A 27,671-nucleotide genomic window follows, 5' to 3' on the forward strand; every position below is an offset into this window, starting at 1 on the left:
TATGAGAACTCATTGCCATTTATATGCTACTAACTTAGAATGGGAAGCTAAAACGACAGGGAATTTCTTCATGTATCACATGTCTTAACACCGCCAGTTATATAACTCTTAAAGGGTGTGTCAAACTGGTTTGCCCCCAAGGTCATAGAAGTGTTTAAGTACTATTCCTTTCAGAAATTTAGTGCATCATACACTCTGTGATATGGCAAATAGAAATTTTACAATTCCTATCGGGTTTTATCCAGGAAAGCCAGCTAGAAAGTTTAGCAACATGCCTGAGTGAAACAGCGTCCAGAGTACACTGTACAAGTTAATTCCAGCAGAAGATTAAAACAGGGCTGTTTCAGTGTTCTTAACTGCAGCAATTTAATGGATGTGAATAGGGTGAAATGGTACAGAACCTCATAGTTCTGCTGTGGAATGTTTTGGAAGCATTGGGAATGCGCCTAAACTACAGATATAGTTTAGGGGATTAGCCTTAATGCAGAAGTCCCTCCCCAATGGGGAAAGAACACATGGGCATACATATACATGTTTTGTCCCCTAACCCACTCTACCTGGCCTTCATGTATTCTGTGGAAAGGTCTTAAAGGCCCATCATGCTTATAAACCCCTGTCCAGTCAGGAACTCTAACAGGGCAGGTTTTGGATTTCAGGGAGACTTCTACACACACACACACACACCTGTTTCAACACAGAAGCCCCCTTAGATCTTACTGTTAAAATTTATCAGCTGAACAGGCCAGATGAAGTGGATGGGAACTGTAAAGACAGAATCATAGATGGGTCCAGTCTGTATACACATAGAATCATAGATGGGTCCAGTATATCCATGTGTCCCGTCACCACTTTTAGCCCTCACATTTGCAGGTAAGTGTTCAAACTTAGCTACTGAAGAATCTGAAACAGATTCTGCAGCTTCAGCCCAGTGGTGTCTCTGCCCCCAATATCACCTGGTGTGGAGATCGAGGCTTTGGGGGGCAGTGCACTCAGCCTCTCTTTGGGCCGCCCCAACCATCTCATGAGGAGAATAACAGGATGGCAGGGGTAGAGAGCATGCTCGCCCTCCCTTGGGTAGCCCTGGTCCTCTCTTCACGAGGACAGGATGGCATGGGGGGAATACCCGACTAGGTTTCACCCCTCTTCTGGGGTGCCACCCAATATGGGCTGCACCCCCTTAGTGACACCACTGCTTCAGTGTACTCCAAGGATGGATGAGGAGGTGCTGGACCTGAGCATATCTTCCGTGTGCCTCAATACAGACATGTAACACAGGGCCAGTGACAGCTGGTCACTCCAATCTCAGTGGGCTCTACACCCACTCTACATTTCCATTGAAATTTTAAAGGTGCTGAACCCTGTTTCACAAATCACCTTGGACTGCTCCTTTAAAATTGTGAACCAAAATTGGGTGGATTCACCACTCCACTGACATGGACAATACGAGCCAGCTTTGAACAAGGCCTCTCCTGTTAGGAAACACTGGAGGACTGGGCCTGGCTCCAATTGTTAGTCCCAACTAGAGCAGACACGCTGAATTAATAAGAACTTGGTACAACAATACTTGCACAAGTTCCCATTGATTCACTGGGTCTACCCAAATTTGGACTAAGACTTAGTCCATGGTGTCCTTTTAATATCTCTTTGCTGGCAGTATGACATGTGGATATTGAGATGATGATGATGATGATGACAATGACGATGACGATGACTAGAATGGGTCTGAACAGTGCATTGTGATAATATGGTCCACGTGGTCAATTCCAGACCAGAGCTTGGTTGTTTCTTGACCAAGTGTAGCTTACAAAGAGCATTCAACACCAATCTATCATACAGCGCGCCCGCACCATACGCGGCCTTGAGCATATGCGCTCAAGCTGCGGGGCGCGCGTGGGGCGGAAGGGGCGGCACGTCCCATTCAATTGAATGGGCGCGCGCGCCCGTTGCACCCTGCGCGCTCCTGCGTCACCGCGCCGCCGCACACGAACCCCATTGTTTCCAATGGGGCTCAAGCATAGGCGGAATTCGCCTTACGCGGCGGGATCCAGAACGGATCCCCCACGTAAGGCAAGGACGGACTGTATTCCTAATCTGGTGCCCTTCAAGTGTTCTGGACTACAGTTCCCACAATCTCCACCCACAGCTCAGACGGGTTGGTGGAAGTTGTAGTCAGGTCCAGTCCTACCATTAGGTGGTCAGGTAATCAATTGAGATGGTTGATTTGTGTGTTGTATGCCTTGAAATTGTTTCTGATTTATGGTGACCCAAAGGTGAACACCTATTATTGGGTTTTAATGTCACGATTTGTTCACAGAGGGTTTGCCAGTGGTGTCACTTGGGTTGGTGTCACCCAGTATGGCAACTCCTGGTGTCACACAGACCCATTCATTGATCTTCTCCCATCCCACACCATACAGAATCCTGAGACATGTTTTTTCTGCTATTGTTACTCATAAATAGTAATTCCCTTATATCATTGATTATCAAGGTAATAGTTGTGACATAAACAACTAGTAAAATTAAAATTATAGCTTTAAATTACAATATCATATGGGCAGCCTAAAAGCATTTACATATATATAGTTTCATGTGGTTAAAGTGACAATTTGGGGAAATGTTGTTTTTAAAGAAAGATTTAAAAGAATATTTAAAAAAATAAATTAATTAAAAAATATTTTTAAAAGCTGGGGCCTTTCCTTTCTTCTCCCATTGAGTCTCACCCCATCTCTTCAGCATTTTAATGAGACACAGGCAAATGCCACAGCCCTTTCTGCCAAAAGGCAGATGTTTGAGGAGAAATGGTGTCACCTCCCACTTAGGGTGTCACCTGGTGCAGATTGTATCCCCCTAGTCACTGGCCTTTGCCTTCCTCTGAGCATGAGAAAGTGGGTTTTTATGACACCAACCCTAGTGATGCCACTGGTGATAGGGTTGCCATATGTCAGAAATGACTTGAAGGCACCCAACACACACACACACACAAAGGTGGCACAATGGTTAAATGCCTGTACTGCAGCCATGCAAGGGTAGCTGTGTTGGACATTTCACAGACACAAACAAAAATCATAGAACCATAGTTGGAAGAGACCACAACGGCCATCCAGTCCAACTCTCTGCCATGCAGGAACTCTCAATCAAAGCATCCCTGACAGATGGCCATCAAGCCTCTGTTTAAAGACTTCCCAGGAAGGAGACTCCACCACTCTTCGGTGTGTTCCACTGCCCTTACTGTCAGGAAGTTCCTCCTAATGTTGAGGTGGAATCTCTTTTCCTGCAGCTTGCATCCATTGCTCCATTGGGTCCTGTTCTCTGGAGCAGCAGAAAACAAGCTTGCTCCCTCCTCAATATGACATCCCTTCAAATATTTAAACAGGGCTATCATGTCACCTCTTAACCTTCTCTTATCCAGTCTAAACATACTCAGCTCTCTAAGTTGTTCCTCATAGAACATGGTTTCCAAATCCATCAGTGATACCTTTACTGGCCAACTGAAATGCACAATATACTTGTTGCAAGTTTTCAAAGCTCTGTGGGCTTCTTCATCAGGCAAGATGTTACAAACTGCACAGGAGGAAAAAAATGCACAGTTGGTGGTGTCAGCCAAGTGCCTGCATGTTGTTCCAGTCCTTAGTGAAGAGATGTCATGATGGGGAGGATATCTTTTGCAGGCAGCCTCCTCCTCCTCCTCCTCCTGTAGTGCAGCCACTTAAAGCACCAGGTTGTGGGTTCAATCCCAGCCAGGGGCTCAGGGTCGACTCATAGGTTGCTAAATGAGTACCCAGCTTGTTGGGGGGGGGGGGGGCAGCTAGCTTCCACTTTGCAAACCGCTTAGGACAGTGATGTCCAAACTCTGGCCCTCCTCCAGGTGTTTTGGACTTCAGGTCCCAGAAGCCTCAGCCACCTTGGCCAATGGTCTGGGATGCTGGGAGCTGAAGTCCCAAGCGACTGGAGGGCTTTGGACAACATGACTGGCTTAGGGAGGGCTTAAGTGCACTGATAAGCAGCATAGGAATGTACTTGCTATTGCTATCTATCGCTAGGTTTCCTTTTACCCATCCGCTGCCTCCTTCACCAGCCTTCCCTTGAGTTACATAAGGAGCCCATGTGCTGCAGAACAAACGCAGCCTTTCAGAGCCGGGGCCCAAACTCTGCAGGAGAGAAGAGTTGCTGCTTCCAAAAAACAAAGCCTGCCCTCCACTCTAGGATCCGGTTTGACTCCGGTTTCGCCTCTGATCGCCCGAGGCAGCTCATCCATTGGTCTCCCTTGGCTCTTTTTCCCCTCCCTGGCTTCCTTGGAGCTCCACCTTTATTGCAACTCATCAGATGCCCCGCCTGGCAGCAGCAGGAGCCCAGGCAGGTAGAGAGGAGCCCATGTCCTTGGCACCCAGAGCCTCCCAAAATGGCCAACCTGGTCCCTTTGATTCAAGGCGAGAGCAAAAAAGCAAGAGGCGTAAGTAGCCGCCAAACCTTGGCCGCGGGCTTCCTCTCCACGATGCGTCCGCACTGCAGAATTGTTCCGTTTTAACACCGCTTTGGCTGCCAGGGCTCCAGGCTATGGGATTTTGGGATTTGGGTGCCGCCACAAACTACAAATCCCAAAATTCCATAGCCTGGAGCCCTGGCAGCCAAAGCGGTCTCAAACCGAAACAGTGCTGCAGTGCAGACGCAGTCCTCCACGTGGTTCTGAAAAGCGAGTTTCTAGGACAATCTTTTCCCTTCAAGCTAAAGGAAAAAGAGACTCTAAGATGATGCTCCAAAACACACTGCAGAAATAATCCAGTTTGAGACCGCTTTAACTGCCCCTGGCTCAATGCTAGGGAATGCTGGGCACTGGAGTGTTTTGTGAGAGAGACATTGAGCCTTCTCTGTCAGAGAGCTCTGGTGTTGCCACAATCAACTACAGTTCCCAGAATTCCCCAGCACTGAACCAGGGCAGTTTAAAGCGGTCTCCAACTGGACTCTTTCTGCAGTGTGTCTTGGACCAATCATAACTGAAACACACTGTAGAAATAATCCACTTTGAGACCCCTTTAACTGCCCTGGTTCAGTGCCAGGGAATCCTGGGAATTGTGGTTCATTGTGAGCTTTCTGACAGAGGAGGCCATATGTCTCACAGAACTACAGCTCCCAGGATTCCCTAGCATTAAGCCAGGGCAGTTACAGCAGTCTCAAACTGGATTGTTTCCGCAGTGTGTTTTAGACCCGAATTAGTAAATAAATACATAAAACCTACAACTGTTTTAATTTTTTTTAAATGCACGAGGAAAATTAACTAGGGAGTACTTTAGTGTGTATTTATTATTCTCATAGCTGTGGTCTCATAGAGCCCCGCTGCCTGGCCTGGTTGGTTTCAGCCTTTGGGCGAGAGACTCTGGAGAGCAGGGTTTGAATCCCTGCTCAGACATTGGGCAAGTCACACTCTCTCAGCCTCAGGGGATGGCGGTGGCAATGGCACACTCTTCCTCTGAACCAATCTGGCCAAAGAAACCCAGTGATCATCTCACTTTAGGGTCCTCATAAGTCAGAAAGGACTCGAAGGCGCACAACCGCAAAGTGTGTTTTGCACCTGCTCAAGGGCCTTCACATTTTCTTTTGGTGGCACAAGATGACCTGTACCTGAAGTCATAATTCAATGGGGAATTCTCTTAGGAGTCAGTTGTTGTTGTTGTTGTTGTTGTTGTTGTTTAGAACAGCAGTTGTCCACCTGTGGGTCGCAACCCCTTTCACAGGGATCGCCTAAGACCATCGGAAAAACACATCGCAACATTACAGTTATGAAGTAGTAACGAAGATAATTTTATGGTTGTGGGGTCACCACAACATGAAGAGCTATATTAAAGGGTCGTGGCATTAGAAACATTAAGAACCACTGGTTTAGAATCTCTTTTCCTTTAGGTTTAGAGCCTAATAAAAAGGAGTAATTGAATTCTTGAGCCCTGAGGCGCCTCTTCCAGAGAAACCAGCCATACCAGTCCCTTCAGATTTCCCTATAGTCAAACACTTGGCTGGGCAAAGTTTTATGCTGGGTTCATTTATTCAATTCTCTCTCTCTCACACACACGCCAATAATAGTTTAGGGAAATTCTGGGCAGGTGGTGCTGGAGCGCAAAGGAGCCATGGTCACGGTCTTTGTTTTCCCTCCAACTAGAAAGACAAGGCAGTGTGGCTCTCCTCCGCCAGCCCTTTGCAGAGAGTGGCCTCCTTCCCCTCTGAGAGAGTTTTGGGCAACAGCTGTTGGGCTGCAGGGCTAAAAATACTGCCTCCACAGAAAAGATTGGCCAACGAGTGGAAGAACGAAAGAGAAATGAGCCGGGGGTTATTATTAGCCATCGCAGAAAGGAACAAGAGACAAAGTATAGGTTCGACAAGTAGGCAGGGCTTTCTGCTCTTTCCTCTCACTATTCATACCAGCTGTGTATTATCTTATTCTCCCGGAAGTCTTTAGCTTTGGTTTTCGTCCAAAGCTAAAGAGGTACATGTGAATGGCAGTTAATCGCATTAATCCGTTGTTTGCCGTCTTGGTTTCTATGCTGGAGGCTGAGCCCAAATCCATTCCCACTCCTGACGAAAGCATTACAAAGTCTTTCAGATACTTTCCCACATCTCCATCTATCTCTAGCCATCTCACATTCCTGCTACTTGTTTTTCACATCTAGTGGTTTGAGTGTTGGACTATGACTGTGGACACCGGGTTTGATTCCCGCTCAGCCATGAAACCCCCTGGGTGACCTTGGGCAAGTCACACACTCTCAGCCTCAGAGGATCACAATGGCAAACCCACTCAGAAGAAACTTGCCAAGAAAACCCCATGATAGGTCCGCCTTAGGGTCACCACAAGTCAGAAACTACTTGAAGGCACACAATGACAAACAACAACTTCAGGGCATCCAGGTTGAGGTTTATTTGTTTCACCGAAGCACCACATGTACCGATGACACAGTGTTGGTTCACTGATAACCACACAATCAATGAATTGTAGAATAATAGATAACTAGAATAATACCTGAAATCACACAAAGAAATGTTGCAACTTTGAGAGTTGCTAAGCGTGAGAGCTAGCTAGTCCTTGGCTCAAATCTTGTACCAGTTGAGTCTCCCTTATCCAAAATGTTTGGGACCGGAGGTGTTCAGGATTTTTGAATACATGTATTTGCATTTAAATACATAATAAGAGATTTTGGAAATGTGACCCAAGTCCAAACACAACATTTGTTTATATTTCATATACAGTGTGACCGCGCCATACGCAGGTGCACTATCTTTGACTTCCAGCTTACATGGAAACCACACTGCCATTAAAACAAAGGCACATGCACCTGTGGCACACGTGCCACCCCGAGCTGCAAGCACGCCCTCCATTGTTTCCAATGGGTTGCGAGCATACGTGGGAGGGCCCGCTGTATACCTTACACATAGCCTAAAAGTAATTTTACAGTGGGCCCTTCTTATACAGAGATTTTTTTATACACTGATTCAAGCATATATGGTTTGAAAATGTTCAGAAAAAGTATAAATTTCAAATATCAAACCTTGATTTTCCATTTTTTATAAGGGACACCATTTTGCTATGTCATTATATTTAATGGAACTTGAGCATACATGGATTTTGTTATCCACAGGGGATCTTGGAACCAAACCCCAGCATATAACAAGGATCCACTGTATATTATTTTTTAATAATTTTGTGTAAGAAACCAAGTTTGTATACACTGAACAGGTGTCACTATCTCAGCCACCAGTGAAAAAGATATTTATTTATTTATTTATTTATTTATTTATTTATTTATTTATTTGAATATTTTGGATTTTGGCACCTAATCTGTATGACTAGTAAACTTTCTAGGTAGGTATGCAAGCCAATTTTTCTAGAACTCAGTGCTCACTCTCCATACAATGCCACATTGCAGTGAGAGCCTTGGAGATGTTCCAGGTCTCATTTTGCATGAGCCCTGAGCTCAGTGATAGTGGGAAAGCTTTGCAGCCTGTATGTGTATGGAGTTTATTGCACAGCCCCCAGGGGCATGACAAAAGGGAGTGGGATGGAAACCAGATGGGGTGAATAACACATCTTACCGCATAGGAGAATGCCGCCACCGGATGTTCCCATTGCATCCCACATCCGTCCCAGAGGGTTCTCAAAATTCACCCCCTCTGGGATGGATGTGGAATGCAATGGAACTTCAGGCGGGAGCGGTGGCATTCTCCTGTGCGGTAAGATGCAGTCTATGCCGCCTCCTGTTCCCATCATGCCCCCTTTTGTAACGTGGCAGGCCCATTCCAGAGCCTGTGCGATGAGCTTATATGTTACCTGTGTGGCTGATAAGAAGTTATCCTGTTACTATCCTGCAACATTCTGGACAATTAATACAAAGAAATGAGGGTAACTGATTAGCAGCACTAAAGTCATTTCAGAAAATGATACTTTGTTTTATGTATACTTCAGATAAGTGAGTCTCTTTACATTTTGTTAGTCCCTGCTGATTTATCTCACCTCCATGGGAAAAATGTAGAGGTCCCTTTGTTACATTATTTCTGCCCATGGGCCTGGTTTATATACGGGCTTCACAAGGTTATTATGAGAGTTGTTAAGTTACTGGCCAAAATCCTGTTAGGGCACTGGAGCAGCATAACAGTAGCTGCTGGCATATTCCCAGAGTTTGACCCCTCATTTCACAAGCACACACAAAGCCCCTTCTCTCACACTTTGGATTTGGTGGTTGGAAAGTTAATCATCTGTTTTGTCACAGATGAGGTCAAAGCCATGGTGCCGTTTGTACAGCCAGTTAGGCAGCTATGGAATCTAGCACAACTGTGCGGGTGTATGTTTACATTATGTGAAACAGTTAAAGGATCTTAACCCAACATATACAATTTTAGGTTAATCGCTCCACTACTAATGCCTCAGACACTACTAACTGAACTAGGGAGTTCTGCAGGTTTCTTCTGTGCCGTGAAAATACAAAGGTTTCTTCCCCCTCACCCTCATGCCCATCTGCAATACAGAGATAATAATAATAATCAACCTTCTATTAATTTGTGTGTATACCCCACTTTTTGTGAAGTACTTAGCTAGTTGTACAGCGAGAGGTTTCACTGTCTACCCTGTGGACTTTAGCCTTAGGAGATATCATACTTTGAATTTGTGATTACAGCAATCATATATGCTAGCAATTTTTGAACTCTTTGCCCTCCTCTGACTGTTGTCAAATGAGAGCCCTTACCATGGCAATAGTTCTGCCTACAGCAGTCAGCTACCAAGAAACAGTGACAAGGTGCTTAAAGCTGATTTGTTGCATTCCAGAGTGGAGATTAGAGAAGGAATTCTTGCATTTTGATCCATCTCTTGGATACTTAAAGGGTTTGTTTTTTTCTTACATAATTTAAAATAGCTTTAGAGAACATCCAGATTTGGAATGTTCCTTGTAAAATAATATTCACAGAAAGTGCATTGGTTGACTAATTAACTAAAGCTTTTGTTGATTTTTCAATTTGCAATGAATATATAATTCAGAAGACACTTTTGAAAGTTTTCTTGTTTTGATGTATCACTGCATTGTTGTTGTTGTGTGCCTTCAAATCATTTCCGGCTTATGGCAACCCTATCATGGGGTTTTCTTGGCAAGATTTGTTCAGAGGAGGTTTGCCATTGCCTTCCCCTGAGGCTGAGAGTATGTGACCTGCCCAAGGGCAGCCAATGGATTTCATGGCTGAGCTGGGAACCAAACTCTAGGCCCATATACAGAATGAAAAATGAAAACATCTTTTCCTCCTAAGATTCTGTGGTAGCTTTGGTTTTTCTTAAACCATCTCATATGGTTCCGGTAACCTAGAACAAATGCTAGGTCTGTATTTAGTCCAATGATGGTCTTGTAACAAAATGGTTGTTGAGTCCACATTTACTTTAAGTTTATCATAAAAGGTATGGCATCCAAATCTTAAGTAAGAACCTTCTAACTGTGAAAGTGTTTTGTTTTCTTATGTTATTCAAGCCTTCATCCACACTAAACCACAAGCACAAAAATATAAGTTCAAAACAGGAAGTCTACGACCTGCTATCGGCATTCATCTTGTAATATTTTAAATCTGATTTTCAGTTTCTTCCCTTGCCAAATCAATTGTGAGATGTTTCTTTGCCATTGTTTAAGTGGCAGATCACTTATTTAAAAAGTAGAATTGTTTGGAACAACAATAACAAAGCATTTTTGGTAGAATGTTCACATTTATGACCGATATACTTCCTAACAGTGATAGCTTCGGTTTATTAAACTCTCTACTGCCCACAGGATTTTGGAACATAATCACGGCGTTGCCTGCAAATGCTCTCACTTTAAAGTGACCTTTATTTTTATTCCTTGTAGTACTTTTTCTTCTCTAATAGGATTCATTTTGCCTGCTAAGCCCAGCTTCTTTTTGCTCTGACTTTTAAGCCCAGAGTGTGGCTTCATATTGATTTCCACCTGCTTTGGAGATGTGCTTCATATAAAATGCCCCGCCTTCAGAGTGGCTGGAATAGGTCTCATTAAAATTTTGGAGTGAAACAGATGAGCAAAATAAAGCGGCTTTAAGCTGCTTTGAAGGTGTTGCATTTATATGAAGCATGCCTCCAAAGCAGGAGGAAATTGATTGTGAAGCCATGCTCTAGGGCTAAAAATCAGAGCAAAAAGAAGCCAGATTGCTGTTGCTTTTTTATGTGCAGAAAACTATGCATTTTTTCTGTGCAGGTATCTTGCATAAGCCAAAAAAAACCCCTTTCAATAAAACAACAATACTGCACAAAAACCCTATGTGGTTATTTGGAAGCAGTGGCCAAAATAAAACTGCTTTGGATCACTTTGGAGGTATGTTTTTTACATGACACAGACATCTTAGGATGCCAGAAGCAGCACCAAAGCTGTGCTCCAGTTCTTAGGACTGGAGCATGGCTTTGGTGCGGCTTTTAGCCTCTTAGGACGCATGTGTCATTGAGGGCCTGAACAGACAGCTGCTTCGGGTCACTTTGGAGGTATGCTGTTTAAATGACACACAAATCTCAAGTGGCCAGAAGCTGCCAGAAGTCTTTAGGACTGGAGCGTGGCTTTGGCCCAGCTTCCAGCCTCTTAGGATGCATGCAGTATTTAAATCGCATACTCCAAAGTGACCTGAAGCAGCTTTATTTTGGCCTGTCTGTTAAGGCCCTTAAACAACATACTGGCTCGTTACAAACGGGCCTTTGCGCCACCCCCATCACATGCTAGGGCTAGACTAAGGACCTAGCATCCACACCGGCCTCACCCCTAGCATGTGATGGGGGTGTAAAAATGGCAGTGCCCTATACACACGGGCGCTGCCATTTTTACGTGCCCCAGATATGACACTGCAAGTGCGCGATTAGCGCCTCACGGCGTCCCATCCGGGGCGCAAGAAAAAGTGCCATTTGGGGCTTGTTTTTGCTCCGCGAGGGAGCTGCGCGGTTTGGCTGCTGTGGCTCCCTTGCGGAGCAACCAGCAGCGGCGCAAGACCACCCGTTTTGGGCAGTCTGTAACGCGCCCTTGTATCTCCAAAGTGACCAGAAGCAGCTTTATTTTGGCCTGCCTGTTAGGCCCTCAGTGCCTTACAACAGACAAGCCCCTTTAAGTATTTCAATAAACTGGAATAGTTTTAAGTTTTCGATTCTGTAGCTAATAAATTACCTGCAATAATAATTTTTAACAATAAATTTGATAGGGTATTTTTCCAGTCTATATCTTTGCAAGCAATAGCCAAAAGATAAAACATTTAAAAGTACTTTTTTTTCTTTTCATTTCAGGACTGCTCTGCTAGTCTTATTGTTGCTTCTGTAGCTGGAGCCTTTGGATCATCCTTCCTGTATGGTTACAATCTTTCTGTAGTGAATGCTCCAGCAGTGGTGAGTGAATAAATGTTTTTAAAAGTACATCATCCACTTTGGGTCAATTCAGTTGAAGCTTTATTGTTATATTTATGATTACTTTTTCCTTGCTTGCTCTACTCCAAATCAAATACCTGTATCTAAAAGTACATGTCATGTTGCAGAAGTTTTAGAAGTCTGTGCATTTCAAATTTGTGCAATTTAAAAATAAAATCCAGTAGAAGGCAAAGTGAGCATAAATCTGTCAATTCTAGAGAACAATGATAGCTGTAAGCATTTAGTAGTAACAGAAGAGGAAATAACAGTTTTGATATCCCATGTGTTCCTTTAATGCTCCCTTCATAGGCACAAGGAACTACATGGGGGTTATTTATCTCTGATGCTGATCCACATGACACTCTGTGTGTGTGTGTGAGAGAGAAGAGAGAGAGACGAGAGAGAGCAGAGACAGAGAAAACTAAACCTACTGTAGTCAAATAACAGAGTTTGTTTTCCGGATTTTAGTGGCTGAGAGCAAGAGCCCTCTGATTTCTGTTTGTTCACCTGTTGAGGTCTGACCACTAGGAAACACTTGAATAGGCAAGCAACAGGGACTTAGCCAAGGGGCAGGGGTTCTGGGGGTCAGGACCCCCACCCTTCCATTAGAAAAATGAATGGTGTGTGCTGCTGTGCCGCCGCACTCAAGCCACATTATAATGGTGGCACTTAGTCTGGACCCCCCCCCTTCCTAAAATCCTAGCTACGTCCCTGCAAGCAATCAGTGGTGTCAAGGAGTGGCAGTCTCCTTGCCTCTCCCATCTCACTGGTAACAGCTCTTAGTGGCGATCACTACTTGCTTAACCAACTGAATTCAGTGAATGAAGGATAGGCTGCCAGTGGCTGCAACCAGTCACCCAAAGGCATTGTTACTTGTGCTTTTTGGTGACTGGAAAGGGAGCTAGGGAGATTCTGTGAGTTAAACTGTGCTCCCAAAAGTAATTTTCCAAGCTGTGCCTAGACCCAGAGAACATCTCAGTCCTGTCATCACAAACCGAAAGAGGGAGTAATGCAGCAACAGTAAGTGCAGAGGGCAATAGTTTGCACGTATTTTTTAGAAAAAGATATTTATCACCTCTAGCCACATAAAATACCCTGAAGTGATGTACAACAAACAGAAACATTTAAAATGTTGTTGTTGCATGCCTTCAAGTCATTTCTGATTTATGTGACTCCATGGTGAACCTATCATGGGGTTTTCTGGGACTGAAAGTGTGTGACTTTCCCAAGGTCATCCAGTGGGTTTCCATAGTCAAGCAGGAAATTGAACCTTGATCTTCAGAGGTAGATTTCAAAGATATAGCCATGTTAGTCTGTATGTAGAGAGATCTTGTAGCACCTTTGAGACTAACTGAAAGAAAGAAGTTGATCTATGAAAGCTCATGTGCCAACTTCTTTCTTTCAGTTAGTCTCAGAGGTGCTACAAGATCTCTCTACATGCTTGATCTTCAGAGTTGTAGTTCAGTTCTCAAATCACTACACCACACAGGCTTTAAAATGCAAAATACACAAATGGAAACATTTAAAACCAAGTAAAACAACTTCTTTCAAATAGTTTAAAAACCAGAGAGGGTTAAAACAGACAAATTAGCCATCTCTGGTTGTATGACTAAAGTCCATGTAAAAGTACAGTCTTAGCTACCCACACTCAAAAGTGATGAACCCAGCCTGATATCCCTTAGGAGAGAGTTCCGCAGTTGAGATTCTGCTACAGAGAAAGCCATGTCATATATACCCACCTTAGGTACCCATCCACACTGCAGAAATAAATCCAATTTGACACCACTTTGACTGCCATGGCTCAATGTTGTGGCATCAGAGCTCTCTAACAGAGAAGGCTAAATGTCTCACAAATCTACCCAGAATTCCATAGCATTAAGCCACGGCAGTTAAAGTGGTGTCATAATGTATTATTTCTGCAGTGCTGATGCAGCCAAAGATCCAAAACACACAGCCATGGCATTTATATCTGAGGCCATGCTCCAGTCCAAAGGACCAGATTAAAAAGGAGTTGGTTTGAATAGAATCTTGGCTTGCGTGGCTTGGGACTGCATGCTTTAGGTGCAGGTTGTGTGGTTGCTGAGGCCAATCTTTAACTGCTATCTGCTTTGCCCCTTTGTCTCTTGAGGTGGAGTGAGCATGCAATGGGAGGAATCAGTCATACTCTCATGGATATTGGGAGTGTGGCTATCAAAGGCCTATATTTTGTTTCATTTAAGATGGTCTGATGGGATCTCAGTACAGGCAAGGGCCACTCCCATTTTTGGCCACATGGTGACAAAGAACAGTTTTTTAAAAACAGGTAATAAAATGTTTTCCTCATGGTCTCTGTGACTCAAGCAAAATAGGACTTCTGAGCCTGTATTTCTAATTCCAATGTTTCTAAGCTGTAGAGTTGGTGTTTTGGCGGTAGACCCACCCCTTTTCCCCAGTATGTAGAGTGCCCTGGCATCCAAACTTCAGCATTTTTTTTGTCCGTCAAGGCATTAGAATTGATGAAGAGCCTCTCTAAAGCTTTATCCTTTTACTTTTGGTTTTGACCCAGGCTGTTTACTACGATTACCCTAGCATTTTTCCTCCTCTGAAAATGGTGTTTTCCATTGTGTCCCCTTCATTTTACTTGGACTGTTCTCCTCAGATTCCTTCAACCAATGTTCCTCTTGCCAGGAAAAAAAAAACAGAAAAGGATGGGCACTCCAAGTGCCTTCTTTGAATTGGCAAAGCTCACAACTTGAACGGTGGCTCTCATTGTTAGATTTTCACACCTCAGATCTGCTGTAACTGTACTTCCCATCAAAAGCACAACTTTGGGAGCAATAGTCTCCAAGTCCATGTAGCTGTTTGTCAGCTGAAAACTGCCTCCACTTCTACATCCCATCCTGTGGACAGACCCATACAATCAGTACAGTCCAGTCGCTGACATCAACTACTGCTACGGTCACTCAATATTGACCTCAACTGCTTGACGTTCTGGACCACTGACGCCAGATGGTCCCATGCTGCTTACCAGTCTCTGATCGTTGCACAGGCTCTAACCGTGAAGCTCAACCAGTTGAAATCTCGGCCAACTCCATTCCCAGATAATCTGACTCTGACTCTCCTCCTAATGACATCTGCTTCTCTGTGGACCAATTCCTTCAATTGGCTTGATCCCTCAACCTGCAGGTCCAAAACTCAGAACCACAGGTCCAGGACATGATATATCGAAGAATTTTAAGGGAAGCCTCATTGCCAGCCTCTCTCTCTTCCACTCCTTCGCTATCTGCTTCAAGTACAGTGGTGCCGGGTTACGAAATTAATTCGTTCCGCCATTCCCTTCGTAACGCGAAAATTTCGTAACCCGAAATAGCTTTCCGTTAGCGCTGGAAGCCTATAGCATTTGAATTTCGCACCGAAATGAATTTCGTAACCCGAAAAATATTTCGTAACCCGAAACAGTTTTTGCCAATCCAACTTTTTCGTATCCCGGAAATTTCGTAACCCGCGCATTTCGTATCCCGAGGTACCACTGTAGTGCATAAGACCTCTTCCTCAATCCCTTCCACTTTAAAAAAGATAGACTCTCTTTACCACTTGGTGGACACAGAATGCCAGTGCCTCACTCACCACCCCAAACCAAACTTTATCATTGTAGATGCAGCACAAGCCACCTCTGGTCAGTGCTTCTACTCTATGCTGTCTGATAAAGGGAGCAAAACATTAGATGCCATTGGCTGCAAGTTCTACTCAAATATTCAGATTTATTATTACGGCACACAGCCAGCATAAGTTCTACTCACATTTGTCCCTTGTTTTCTCCATAGTGATCTATTCTGCCTGCATGGGGGCATACCACCAATTTCCCTGGGACAAAATCTCCCCCTTCTTCCAACATCTTTCCAATGAGAACAAGAGAGTATCTGTGGCCATCCCTACTAAAGCCCGTACCCTAGCTTCCAAACCAATAACCACCACATGCCATTTAGCAGATTGCATAGATAAAGCAATAGCTGGAACTGTTGGCCCCTGGAAATTATGCATGGCTCCGCTCTTCAGAATGATCGCAACAGGCCCAGAATATAATAGAAGACATACCATTTGATGAGACTGGTCTGTTTCATACCACCACTGATGAGCACTTGGAACATATGCAGCTGCTTAGAAGTTCGGTTTCCAGAAGCCACCCTGACGGTTCAAACCAAGACACCAGGAATCCACACCTACTTACCAAAGAACCTCAAGTCCCTCTCTCCTCCAACAACAGAAGTCTGTCATCTTTCAACCAAGTCAAAATCACAGGTCCATCTGCCAACCTAAATCCAAGCAGTTATGATCTTTAATCAGTGGGCAACCACATTTGATTCTGCATTGGAAAAAACATGTGTCAACGTGGAATACTTGAATGAAAATTTGGACAATCCCAAAAGCAATAAATTATAGATTGCAGCATAATAGTGGTATACTGTGATAACTGGAAATAGACAAGCACTTTTCAGGTAAAAATCAATTAGTACAGCGTTTGTCATCATAATTAAAGCTTAGGATACATCTTTTACTGAAGTATGGTTGGTAGCTACTTCTGGTTGTAGTTTATTGTTATTCAGCTGGAATGCTGAAATTAGTCACAGTGGATTTGTATTTATCTCACACCTTTGACCCCATTACTTGCACTTCGTTCATTGCTTAAATCCATTACATGGTTCAACGATCTATTCAGTAGTCATTGGCAGTACATTTTATTCAGAGATGACTTAACGCACTCTCCTTTAGGACAGACGGAACATGCAAGCATGCTGTTTTGCTCTTTGAGAGGTGTGAAAACAGAACTAATGCATGTTTGATATCTGTAAGACTTAAGCTCGGACAGGGTCTGAAAACCAGGGGTTTATATAGGGGGAAACGTATCCCGAGGCTATGAGGACTTGCTAGACAAAGGCGTGGATTGCCTGGGCTTTGTTAATCTGATAGCAGGCAATGTGTTTGCACAATGCATTGGGTCCGGACACAATTCAGAGGGGCAGCCGACTTGATTGCTGAGCCGTTAAGGCTATTGTCTTACTTGGGCTAGCAGAGGCGAATCTGGTTTGGCGACTCCCAAACTTCCTATGGAAATTCCCAATTCCAGCTCTTTCTAGGGGCTCTGCCTGTGTCAGGTGAGCTGCCTACATGGTCTCTCCACTCTTGGGTTAATGGCGGGTCTCCTATAAGGTCAGTCAGGGATCATAGCACAGACCACATGTACCCAAAATTTTATATAAATCGAAACTTGGTAATAAATTGTCTCTCAGGGTCTCTGTGACGCTGACCCCAATAAATGCAATTTAACATCATCACTTCAATAACTCTTTGGTTACCTGGAAAGGAGACCATATCCCTCAGCTGTGTTGCCAGGTAATGGGAAATTCCATTATCACCCCCCTCCCAGTCTCAGATGGTTTGGTAACAGCTGGAGGCTGGAACCACACTGGGAGTGATTTCATCCTATAACTTAAGAAAGAACAAAGTTAAAACATACATACAAACACATAATACTACAGATTAACTATACTGCAAATCATTAATCAGAATGGTGACCGCAGACAAGAAATTAGAAGACTAGGATTTGGTAGGGCAGCTGTGAAGGAGCTACATAAGAACCTGAAGTGTAAAAATATATAATCGAATACTAAAGTTAGGCTCGTGCATGCCATCATATTTCCCATTTCTATGTATGGTTATTAGAATATATTTATCAACATTATTTTTACACACCTGGCTAAAAATGGCCCAAAATAGTCGCAACCCCCCCCTCCAAAGTAAGATTTATTAAAGCTAACATTACACTTGCTAAATGAATTGTTTGAATGACTTGTTGTATTAAAAAAAATTAATATTTGCCTTGTTTTTGTTAAGTCATCTAAAAGTAATGATGTTATCCTTCATTGCTCAAATAAATGTAACATCTGACCATTAACAATGTCACTTTGAGAGTGTTATTTGAAAGCTCTGTTCCCTGTAAAGACAACTTGGTGTATTTTTCATACATCAGAGAGGGAAGCAATATGAAGTTGCCATCTCACCTTTTGTAGCTTTCCACTGATCCAATTATAGTTTAAAACAAAGATTATTTTAAGTGTCTTTCCTTAAAGGATGCAGGAAAATACAATCTCACAGCAATTATTAGAAACTAGGAAAATGTCTGTCATCTGCACACAGAGAGGTATAACCTTTATTGAATAGGTGCATACTTATTTTCTTTCTATCCCTATTCCACAGTACAATGCCTATTTTGCTGCTAAATTAATGTTTTCCCACCTACGTGAGCAATGATCTGTTTTTATTTATTAAAATAGATATAAGAAACATCCATTTAAAAGCCATCAGTTTTGCTGGTGGCACAGTACAAATAAAAATGATAGCAAGCAGGTTTGTACCTAATCCACTGATTTGGGCAACACACCTCAAAGGGTGGCTTCTTCCAATAGACGTCATTACCTAGTTCTTCCAGAGATGGCTCAGTTGTGGCCAATTAAACTATATCTTCATTCTCTTTTCTTGGGTGACCAGGGGCAAGTTCTGCTCTGCCAACAAAACAGACAACAGATGCCATTATATTTCCCATTTCTATGTATGGTTATTATGTATGGTTGTAATAAAAAAAGGCCAAAATTATTTATTGAGTACAGCTGCAGTTGAGTTACGAACAGTTCCAGGCATCGGCTAACCCACCTGTTGCCCAATGAGACTAGCTTCCAGCTTCTGCCAAAAAACAGAATTGGAGCAGTGGGGACTCACCTGGACTGGAGCACATACCCAATGAGAAACTCTTACCTTTCCGGGGAGGGTGGGGTTGACAGAAATATATTGGCTTTACTTAGGCAAGCTATTTCCACCCTACTCCCAGCCTGGCCCCTTTCTAGGGTCCTGCAAGTATTCCCAGATCCCAAACCCATGCACCACCCACATAGTTGTAACAAAACATGATATAGACATAGAGCAATTATCAGCCTACTCCGTATAGCACAGCCAAAACAATGCCACCATTGAACAGTGCAGGATGCAGGTGGTTGGCTGGAGCTTCTGAGAAACTGACCCTGGCTGGCTGGGGTTGCAAAAAATAATATCTCTCTGCCTGACCAGAGTGAAGATTACAGCAGTTTACTCTGAAAGACAGAGCAGTCAACGGGGCTCAAGCAGGGGCCCAAATTTCATTGGCTAAACCAGCCGGGTGGCGCAGTCAACGAAGCTCAAGCAGCCGCTCAAATCCCATTAGCTGCAAACTCCTATCAGTGCTGACAGGTCCTTGAGTCTACACAGTCATCTGGGAAGAAGACACTGGCCAATGGCCAAGGGCAGCAGCCCAGGCTCTACTCCCACCCTGGCAACACAAAACAGCTGCAGATAATTTCATGCAGCCTTCTTCCACATAGTCTCCTTTAGTTCTTCCACAGTGGCTATGTTCATCATTCTGTCTTTCTGTAGAGAAAGGGGTCGCTCTTGCATCTCACATCTTGGACTTCTTCTCTTGTTTGGTAACTGATACCAGGATCACTTATGATATCAATATGTTTTAGCTCCGTCCCAGCAGGACCATTTCCTGATCTGTCCTGGAGATGAATCAGATACTCTTGGGATACTACTCCAGCCCTTTGTGTGATCGCAGATGGTCATGCACCCTTCCATATGACATCATGATTTTGCTGGTTTTGTACAGGTTAAGTTGCTGGTTGGGGGCTCACATTGACGTCACCATGGGCCCATGAAAAGTGACACCCACTTACATTGAACCCCTGAACTAAAAGCCCTTCATGTTCCTAGGCCATGGGAAGCAATATTGCCACTTCATGTTCCTAGGCCATGGGAAGCAATATTGCTGTTTTAAGGCCAGCAGTAGCCTTCTCCTTTCAACCATGGAATAAAGCTAAAGTCAAAAAAGCCATTCCCAGATTTAAAACAGGTCACAACTCCTGAAAACATGGTGAAATTGTCCCCCAAATCTGATGTACTGGTGTTCATTTGGCAATTCCTGATCAATTGAGGAATTGGAGGGGCTTACTACAAAAGCACATTGGGTTCAGGACAGAACCTGTTATGCCACTGCCTCTCACCACAATCACCTAATTTCTGTTACCTTGAATTAACTCTTACTGTATTTCAATTCTGTATGGCCCACTGTTGACTTGGAAGTACAGGTTTGGCCCATACCAAAAACAAGTTCTCCAGTGCAGCAGTTCATTTCCCCTGCCTAATAGGAATGAATTTGTTGTTGTTGTGTGCCTTCACATCATTACTGACATATAAGAGCCCTGGTGGTGCAATGGTTAAATGGCAGTACTGCAGCCACTGACTCACAAACTATAAGGTTGCGAGTTCAATATCAGCCAGGGGCTCAGGCTGGACTCAGGCTTGCATCCTTCTGAGGTTGCTAAAATGAGTACCCAGCTTGTTGAGGGCAATTAGCTTAAACATTGTAAACTGCTTAGGGAGTGCTTAAGTGCATTGATTATTATTATTATTATTATTATTATTATTAACCTTTATTTATGAAGCGCTGTAAATTTACACAGCGCTGTACATACAATCTTTTTAGTTAGACGGTTCCCTGCCCTCGGTAATAGTATAGTGTAGATAATAGTATAGTAATAATATTAGTATAGATAAGTGGTAATAGTAATAGTATAGATAAGTGGTATAGAAATGTACTTGCTATTCTGTTGCTATAAAGCTACTCTGTCATAGGGCTTCCTATCCATAGGAAGAAATAGCTTTTCAGAAAGGAGTCTGCATGAGATTTCTCTTGCACTTCATTGCTTTGGATAAACCAGAATAAACTGGGGTGGGCAACTATGGAAAGCTAGGGGACATGATTAGCTCCCCAGATGACGTTGGAGGACCACATTCCTCCACTGTAACTATTTGTGCAAGAGCATTTTTAAATGCTTCCAAATGCTCTCTATGAGGACATGGAGGCATTTTCACCATGTTATGGGTTTTCCTGTGTCATTGTAGGCCCCGGAGAGGATTTTTTTAAACAGCAGGAAATGAGCAAAAGTCACTGGGCCTACATTTGCCCGGAGATGTGCAAAATGTTGTAGAAATGTATCCCATGCCCCCAGGAGGATATTTTGAGATAACACAATTGTTTTGAAAAAAATTGCAAAATTGTTGATCTGGGGGGGGGGATAAAGGGTTTCTAAGGGGGGGCACCCCCTTTTATACCTTCTAGAGGGCATTTAGGGGGATTTTGAAACAAAAATTTTTTTTTAAAAAATCCCCCCCCCCCCCGAGGTCACAAAAACAGTTCTGGGGGCAGCATGTGGTCCATAGGCTGCACTTTTACTTTTATCCACTCCTGGAATAGGTGTTAACATCAATATATTTGTTTATACTAGAGCTGTGTTACCTTTTTGAACAGAACAGGTAATATAATTGAAGAACATTTAGTTTAATTTTTTTTTAACAAATGATAGAATTAATTGTTTAAAATTTATAATGTTTAAAATTAATTTTTAAATTAAAAATAATGTTTTTTGTTTTACTGACCAGCATGTTCTTGTCATTTAAATTTTTTTCTGTTGTTTTTAGTTCATCAAGAAATTTTATAATGAAACTTGGGAGAGAAGATATAACCAGTCAATGACAGAACAGTCAGTTACCTTGTTCTGGACTATATCTGTTTCCATTTTTGCCATTGGTGGGCTTGTTGGAGCTTTAATTGTTACTCCAGCTGTCAAATATTTTGGCAGGTAAGCATGTACATATAATGTGCATTATACATGTCTGTTTTCTTTGTTTTTTGATTAATCATATATATATATGTGTGTGTGTGTGTGTGTGTGTAACTAACTCTCAGCGACTTGGCATTTTTAAAACTTAAAAAAAGTTATGTTTTAAAAAACCTACACCATCAATCCAAAAGAAGATGTGTTTTTCTGTATAAAATCTTATCATGCTGCTGCTTCAATAATATTTACAGCTTGATTTTAAGATTGAGATAATTTCTTATACAGCTTCTATTAACAATGGACAAAAGAACAGGTGAGAATCAACCTTTGGATCAAATCTGTCATATTGCACTGGATCTGTCATATTGCACTTGGTGACAAAATACTCAAAATGTTCACTTTCCCTTGAGCATACTGTCAAATAAAATGCTATCTGTATATGTGAAACAGACTGAATTGAGAATCATGTCATTCCAAGAAAAATGTGTTCTGTTTGATGAACTCAGCCAGGACGCTTGGCAGTTCTCAAGATTTCAGCTAGAAGTTTTTCCCACCATACTGTCTGGGATCTTTTCAGCTGGCAATGTCAGGTTGAAAGTTAGGTCGCAACCTTTGAATTAGAAATTAGCAGCCTGTTCTTCTCTGTGATCTATTTTAGAATTCCAAAGGTGGAGTAGTTCCTGACAGTCCTTAGTGTCAGTGTCTTATTTTTAAGAATCAGACTGGTGTCTTTCAGAGTGGGACAGAGAGCTGCCATTCAAAATGGTAGCATGTGCTGATTACACACACTTTCTCTTTAGCAACAGTTACAGGCAACCTCCAGGCCTCAGATCTAATGCCCATTTGGTTTGCCAGCCTCCTCTTGCCTTTTCTCTGCTCAGTGATCAGAGATGAAAAATTGCCTTTCCTTCCTCCCATGCTACACTGAGGTGCTTAAAACATTTTTAAATGGCTAAAATACCCTTTTGCACCTCTGAGGTGGCATTGGGGGCACTTTTACAATAAATGCATGAATAAAATAAATCTCAAAAAGTTAAAAAATTGGGATGGCAGCACCAGGAGTATCCTTTCCCCCAGGGCCTGTGAACTCTCCAACTTGTGGCAGTTACCTACCCCTACTTTAAAATATGGAATGGTTGAAATAGAAGTGACAAAGGGTAAGTGGGGAACTGGAGGTTAGCACACTGACACTCCTCATAACATGTAATTCTACCTTCGACATCATCCTGTGACACTGAGCAACATGCTTATACAATGCACCCTTTTTGACATCATGGCTGTTAAGCCTTCACCTATTCCATCATGTCACAACATACTGAGGTACTGTAATAATAAACTTTTGTGTATTATGGTTTCTCTTAAATGGAACTGTAAACATGTAATATATATGTGAAATATAGTTTATTTTTTTTCCAGAAAACGTACACTGCTGCTAAACAATATATTTGCCATTGTGGCTGCATTGTTGATGGCATTCTCTCATCTGGCAGGTGTCATGGAAATGATAATTCTGGGCCGATTCATAATGGGCATTGATGGAGGTATGATTTAGTGGATACTATTCTACCAGTTCATTAAAACATATTGTACATATGAGGCCTGCAACAAAGTCATGCTGTACAGTCCTGTTCAGGATTCCCACACGATCTTCCAGAATATTCTGTTCCATCCCCATCCTTGTTTTCTTTTCATTTCAATATCTAGCATTCCCGTATTTATTTATTTTGTTTTATTTTTTGCCTCTATTGTAAGCCCCTTAAGTGTTCCCCTGAGAACACAGGACTGATACCTTTTTCCTATTTGAGGGTGGTGCTGTTTTGGTTATATAAATATTTACACTCAGATAATTATCTTTGTAAATGGATTGGATTTGAGAACTAAATGTTTTTCACTTCTTTAATACAAACTCAGATAGTTATCTGCCATGACTATTTCTCAGCCAGTTGCTATTTTCTTTTAGGCCAGACAACAGAAAGGGTACTGGTAAATAGTCTTGGAGGGGAATCAGCCCTTTGCTGTGTATATTTGCTAGATAACATGGTGTTTAAACAGCAGAAGAAAACTGCAAGCATATCTATAACAGATTTGCTTCACATGCATTATCTCAGTAAATACTGAGAATGACAGAACTATTGCACTATGGTTGTTGTTTGCCTTCAAATCGTTTCCAACTTATGTCAACCCTAAGGCTTTCTGGGGCTGAGAGTGATTCACCCAAAGTCACTCTATGGGTTTCCATGGCTGAGTGGTGAGTTGAACCCTGATCTCCAGAGCTGTAATCCAGTGCTCAAACCACTACACCATGTTAGATCATCCTTATTCCATATACAGTGAGTCCTTGGTATCTGCTGGTGTTTTGTTCCAGGATCCTCCTTGAATACCCTAAGCATCCATGGATGCTCAAGCCCTATTAAATACAGTGGTATAGTAAAACTGTTTCTTTTATTTTAAAATTAAGGTTTCCTTTAGGAATCTTTTTTGTTGTCATTTAATAATTTCAAATCATGAATCCAAGGATAAATAATCTGTGCATATGGAAGGCTGGCTGTATAACTTTTCATTAAACTTGTCAAAGCTGCAAATAAATCCAAGCAATTTCAAAAACAGAAATTTAGGAATGGTCAGAGCAAAGGCATCCTAAATAGTTCATCTATATGTCTCTGAAAAGCCAGTAAAGAATGAGCCACATCAACTTTTCAAGGGAGAGAAGTGTAAATTACTGGAACCATAGCCCAAAAGGCCTACTTGTTATAGAAGCTAAACTCACTTCCCCATATTAAAAAAAATGGACTTCAGTAGGTGGTCTTAAGTATCAGGAGGAAGAAGTAAATTCATATGAAAGAGATGTCTACTGGCATTGTCAGGAGCTGTGTAATCTAGGACTTTAAATGTTAAAAACATCTTGAATTGGATCCAGAAATGAATTTAGCAAGTATAGGTATTTTAAATGATAAAATTGACTCCACTGCATAAAACAATCATGCAGCAGCATTTTGGGATGATTGAAGTTTCCGCACTGTCTTTAGTACCTTAATTAAATCAAGAACGCATGAATGACAGATGCCAACTCTTGACTGGCCAGTAATGGGTGTAGATACTGTTTCCACATTTTAGAGTGTAAACATGTCAGACCTTTTCTTTCTAAAGTGCTATGTACATAGATGCTGCTGCAGAAATAATAACAATAATAATTAAAAATAGACACTTGAGGTCATAGTTGATACTTGGGATTGCAGGAGCAGTGCGGGATGGGTTTAAAATCTAAGCCATTCAGAACATTGCAGTTGTCTCTAGGATAGGCATTTCCCCAACTATCTTGTTCACAGAGATTAAAAGAGCCCATTACTATCAACTTTTATCTTCTTTGGGTTAAATTTAATTGTACCCACCCTATCATTGATCTGAACCATATATTCAGAAGCATGATTTCCTTATATTTAGAATTTTGGAGGGGTATGAAGGAGGATAATGGCTTGCAAAGATTGTTTGGTGAATTGTTGGCTGTTCTGCAACCAGTGGCTTTATGACTTACATATCATAATTTTAATCAGTATGTTATATCAATTTACTTATTATTCTCTGGGTCCCTGCTTTCCAAACTTTGGTCATCCAGGTGTTTTGCACCTCAACTCTCAGAAGCCCCAGCCAACTTGGCCAGGAGCCAGGAATTCTGGAAGCTGAAGTGCAAAAGATCTAGAGTACTAAAGTTTCAGAACTATTGCCCTAGGTAGTTCACAGTTTTCATCCTGATAAGCTTTTAATGTTATCATTTGGACCATAGTCTAAATGCTTCTACCCAAAGTTTGCTAAATATTCATGAGGGATATTCATTATCTTTTATTTTATTAATAAGTTTTTCCCCTACTGTTTCCTTTCACAGGTGTAGCTCTGAGTGCCCTCCCAATGTATTTGAGTGAAATATCTCCTAAACAGATCCGTGGCTCCTTAGGCCAAATTACAGCAATCCTCATCTGTGTCGGTGTCTTCACTGGACAGGTTTTGGGGCTACCTGAAATATTTGGAAAGGTTTGTCACATCTTGCATCAAACATTTTTACATTTTTAAAAAGTTGTTCTAACACTGTTGATTAAGTTAACTACAAAGTTATAAATCAGATATATTGCATATCTACTATTTGTCTGTCTGCCTGCCTGCCTGCCTTCTTCATCTAAAGTATAAATATGTATATCTGTCAAACATGAGATACAATCCATTGTGTAATTCTGCCACCAAGTGCCATTAAATGAATAAAAGTTGCAGAACTCCCAATCATTTTGATGGATTTTGTGCAGAGGGATTGCTTGTTGCAATATATGAAGGTACCTCTCGGACAAAATCTCAGACCCTTTTTTGTGTCCAAAACAGTATGAAATGGCTAAAATTGTTTTATTATTATTATGTTGTTTCTCCTGCTTCTGTTGTATTAAATGCCAGGAGTGGTACACAGTCATGAAAGAAATGGGTATAGTTCTGCATGTGGCACAATTAATTAAACAAAACAAAACAAAATATTTTTTAAAAAGTGTCTTATGTTTTCCTGTCATGGCCACACTCCAAATGTGGGAAATATAGCTGTGTGCAAATGGCCTCTTGCTTCACCCTCTTTGTGGACAACATAGTTTGGGGCAGGTAGAAAATCAGGGCCCCAATTTTGCCAAATTCATCCAGAGGGAGAAAATTTTACATCAGTTTTTTCAAAAGTGAGGCTCATGGTTAGCAGTGACTGTAGCAGTTTCGGTTTTTTTTACCCTTAAGGTATTTTGTGTTTGTTTCTTTGTTTTGTACTGCCCCTACAAGTGGAAGTAAGATTAGCTGTTTTGGCAGTTTCCATTTCCATCCTCCACAGTGCCCTCTGCAAATGTCATTCTGGGCCATTGTCCTAAAGGTGAGGAGGCAGCCCAAAGCACTGAAAAAATGTGCCGTGACTTACTACTACCAGGGAATTAAGAAAAAGAAAATTCTCCCAAAAAAGGTTGTTTTTCCCCCCAGAAATGTGTCTTCTGAGAAATTTTGGCTCAGTACCAGTTGTCATTTCTCAAGGTTCAGCACCTTTTGCAGGTTATAAGGATCATTACAGATACATTTGGTCCCTACTGCAAAGCCTTACAACACAGACCCTGCCCTAGGTCCTTGAACAAGTATAAAGGCAGAAAGTGTTGTGTCCAGATATAGAAAAGAAGTAGACCTAGTGCTGTGCCAAAATTTGCCCTCCTTCTTACAAAACATTGTATTTCAATATGCAATTCCATTCTCCTGCCTCCTCCTCAAGACGTTTACAATTTATTTATTTATTTGGTTGAACTAATCATTTCATTACAAATTGACCAAAGATGCTGCATTTTATTTATTTATTTATTTTATTTCTATTACACATCTCTTAGCTGTCTTCTGCCTTCAACACTTTCTGATTGGAAAGGTCTTGTGGGAGGATTTGCCTTACAGCATCTTCCCTTGGATTTCAGTTGAGGTTTGGGAATCTATCAGCAGTCAGAGAGGCATAGCCATTAGCCCAGATATAGCTGAACACTCTTCTGCTAACCTGTCTTGAAAGCTGACAGTATCATTGCTCATTTGCATTCTCATTTGCATTCTCTGCAGGAGATGTATTTGTGCAGGACTCATCCATTAAATTAGGCAACATGTAACCTTTCATATGGAAATTTTTAAAGAAGTATGCAACTGAAGATATGAAGACAGAAGCCCACACGCAGTAGCCTTTTCCCACATACACATTAGTTTGTTCAATTATAATTGTAACACTTGAGTATTGATATCATAATATCACTGTGTAATCAATCAGTCAAAACTCAGATTGCATAAGACATTCTGAAGAAAAGCAGATTTTTGTCTCAAAGTATTTTTATGTACATTCTTTGTGTGTGTCCTTAGATGTGACAGAGATACCACAAGCCTTTGTGCAATACAAAGCCCTGAATCTGTTTGTCTAGATAGATAATGCTTTAGCAGTCTGAGACAACTGGCCAGTTGGAAAGTAGAGGCACTAGATACAGAAAATTTCAAACTGTAGCTAAGTTCAATTTTATGGCCACATGATGGCATCATTACTCTGAACAGATGTATTTAAT

The 27,671-nt window shown here is 42.0% G+C and overlaps 1 protein-coding gene across 2 annotated transcripts in view; it reads left to right on the forward strand.

The window, feature by feature from the left end:
- SLC2A9 (solute carrier family 2 member 9) overlaps positions 1-27,671 on the forward strand; it is a 70,174-nt gene that overhangs the window by 17,114 nt on the left and 25,389 nt on the right. For both annotated transcript variants that reach the window (XM_042470063.1, XM_042470064.1), the window contains exons 3-6: positions 11,786-11,884; positions 21,446-21,606; positions 23,002-23,126; positions 25,466-25,611. In XM_042470063.1, the coding sequence (XP_042325997.1) occupies positions 11,786-11,884; positions 21,446-21,606; positions 23,002-23,126; positions 25,466-25,611 (531 nt within the window). The remainder of the gene's footprint in view (positions 1-11,785; positions 11,885-21,445; positions 21,607-23,001; positions 23,127-25,465; positions 25,612-27,671) is intronic.

This window comes from Sceloporus undulatus, chromosome 5 (genome assembly GCF_019175285.1).
Source record: "Sceloporus undulatus isolate JIND9_A2432 ecotype Alabama chromosome 5, SceUnd_v1.1, whole genome shotgun sequence".
NCBI classification, from domain to species: domain Eukaryota; kingdom Metazoa; phylum Chordata; class Lepidosauria; order Squamata; family Phrynosomatidae; genus Sceloporus; species Sceloporus undulatus.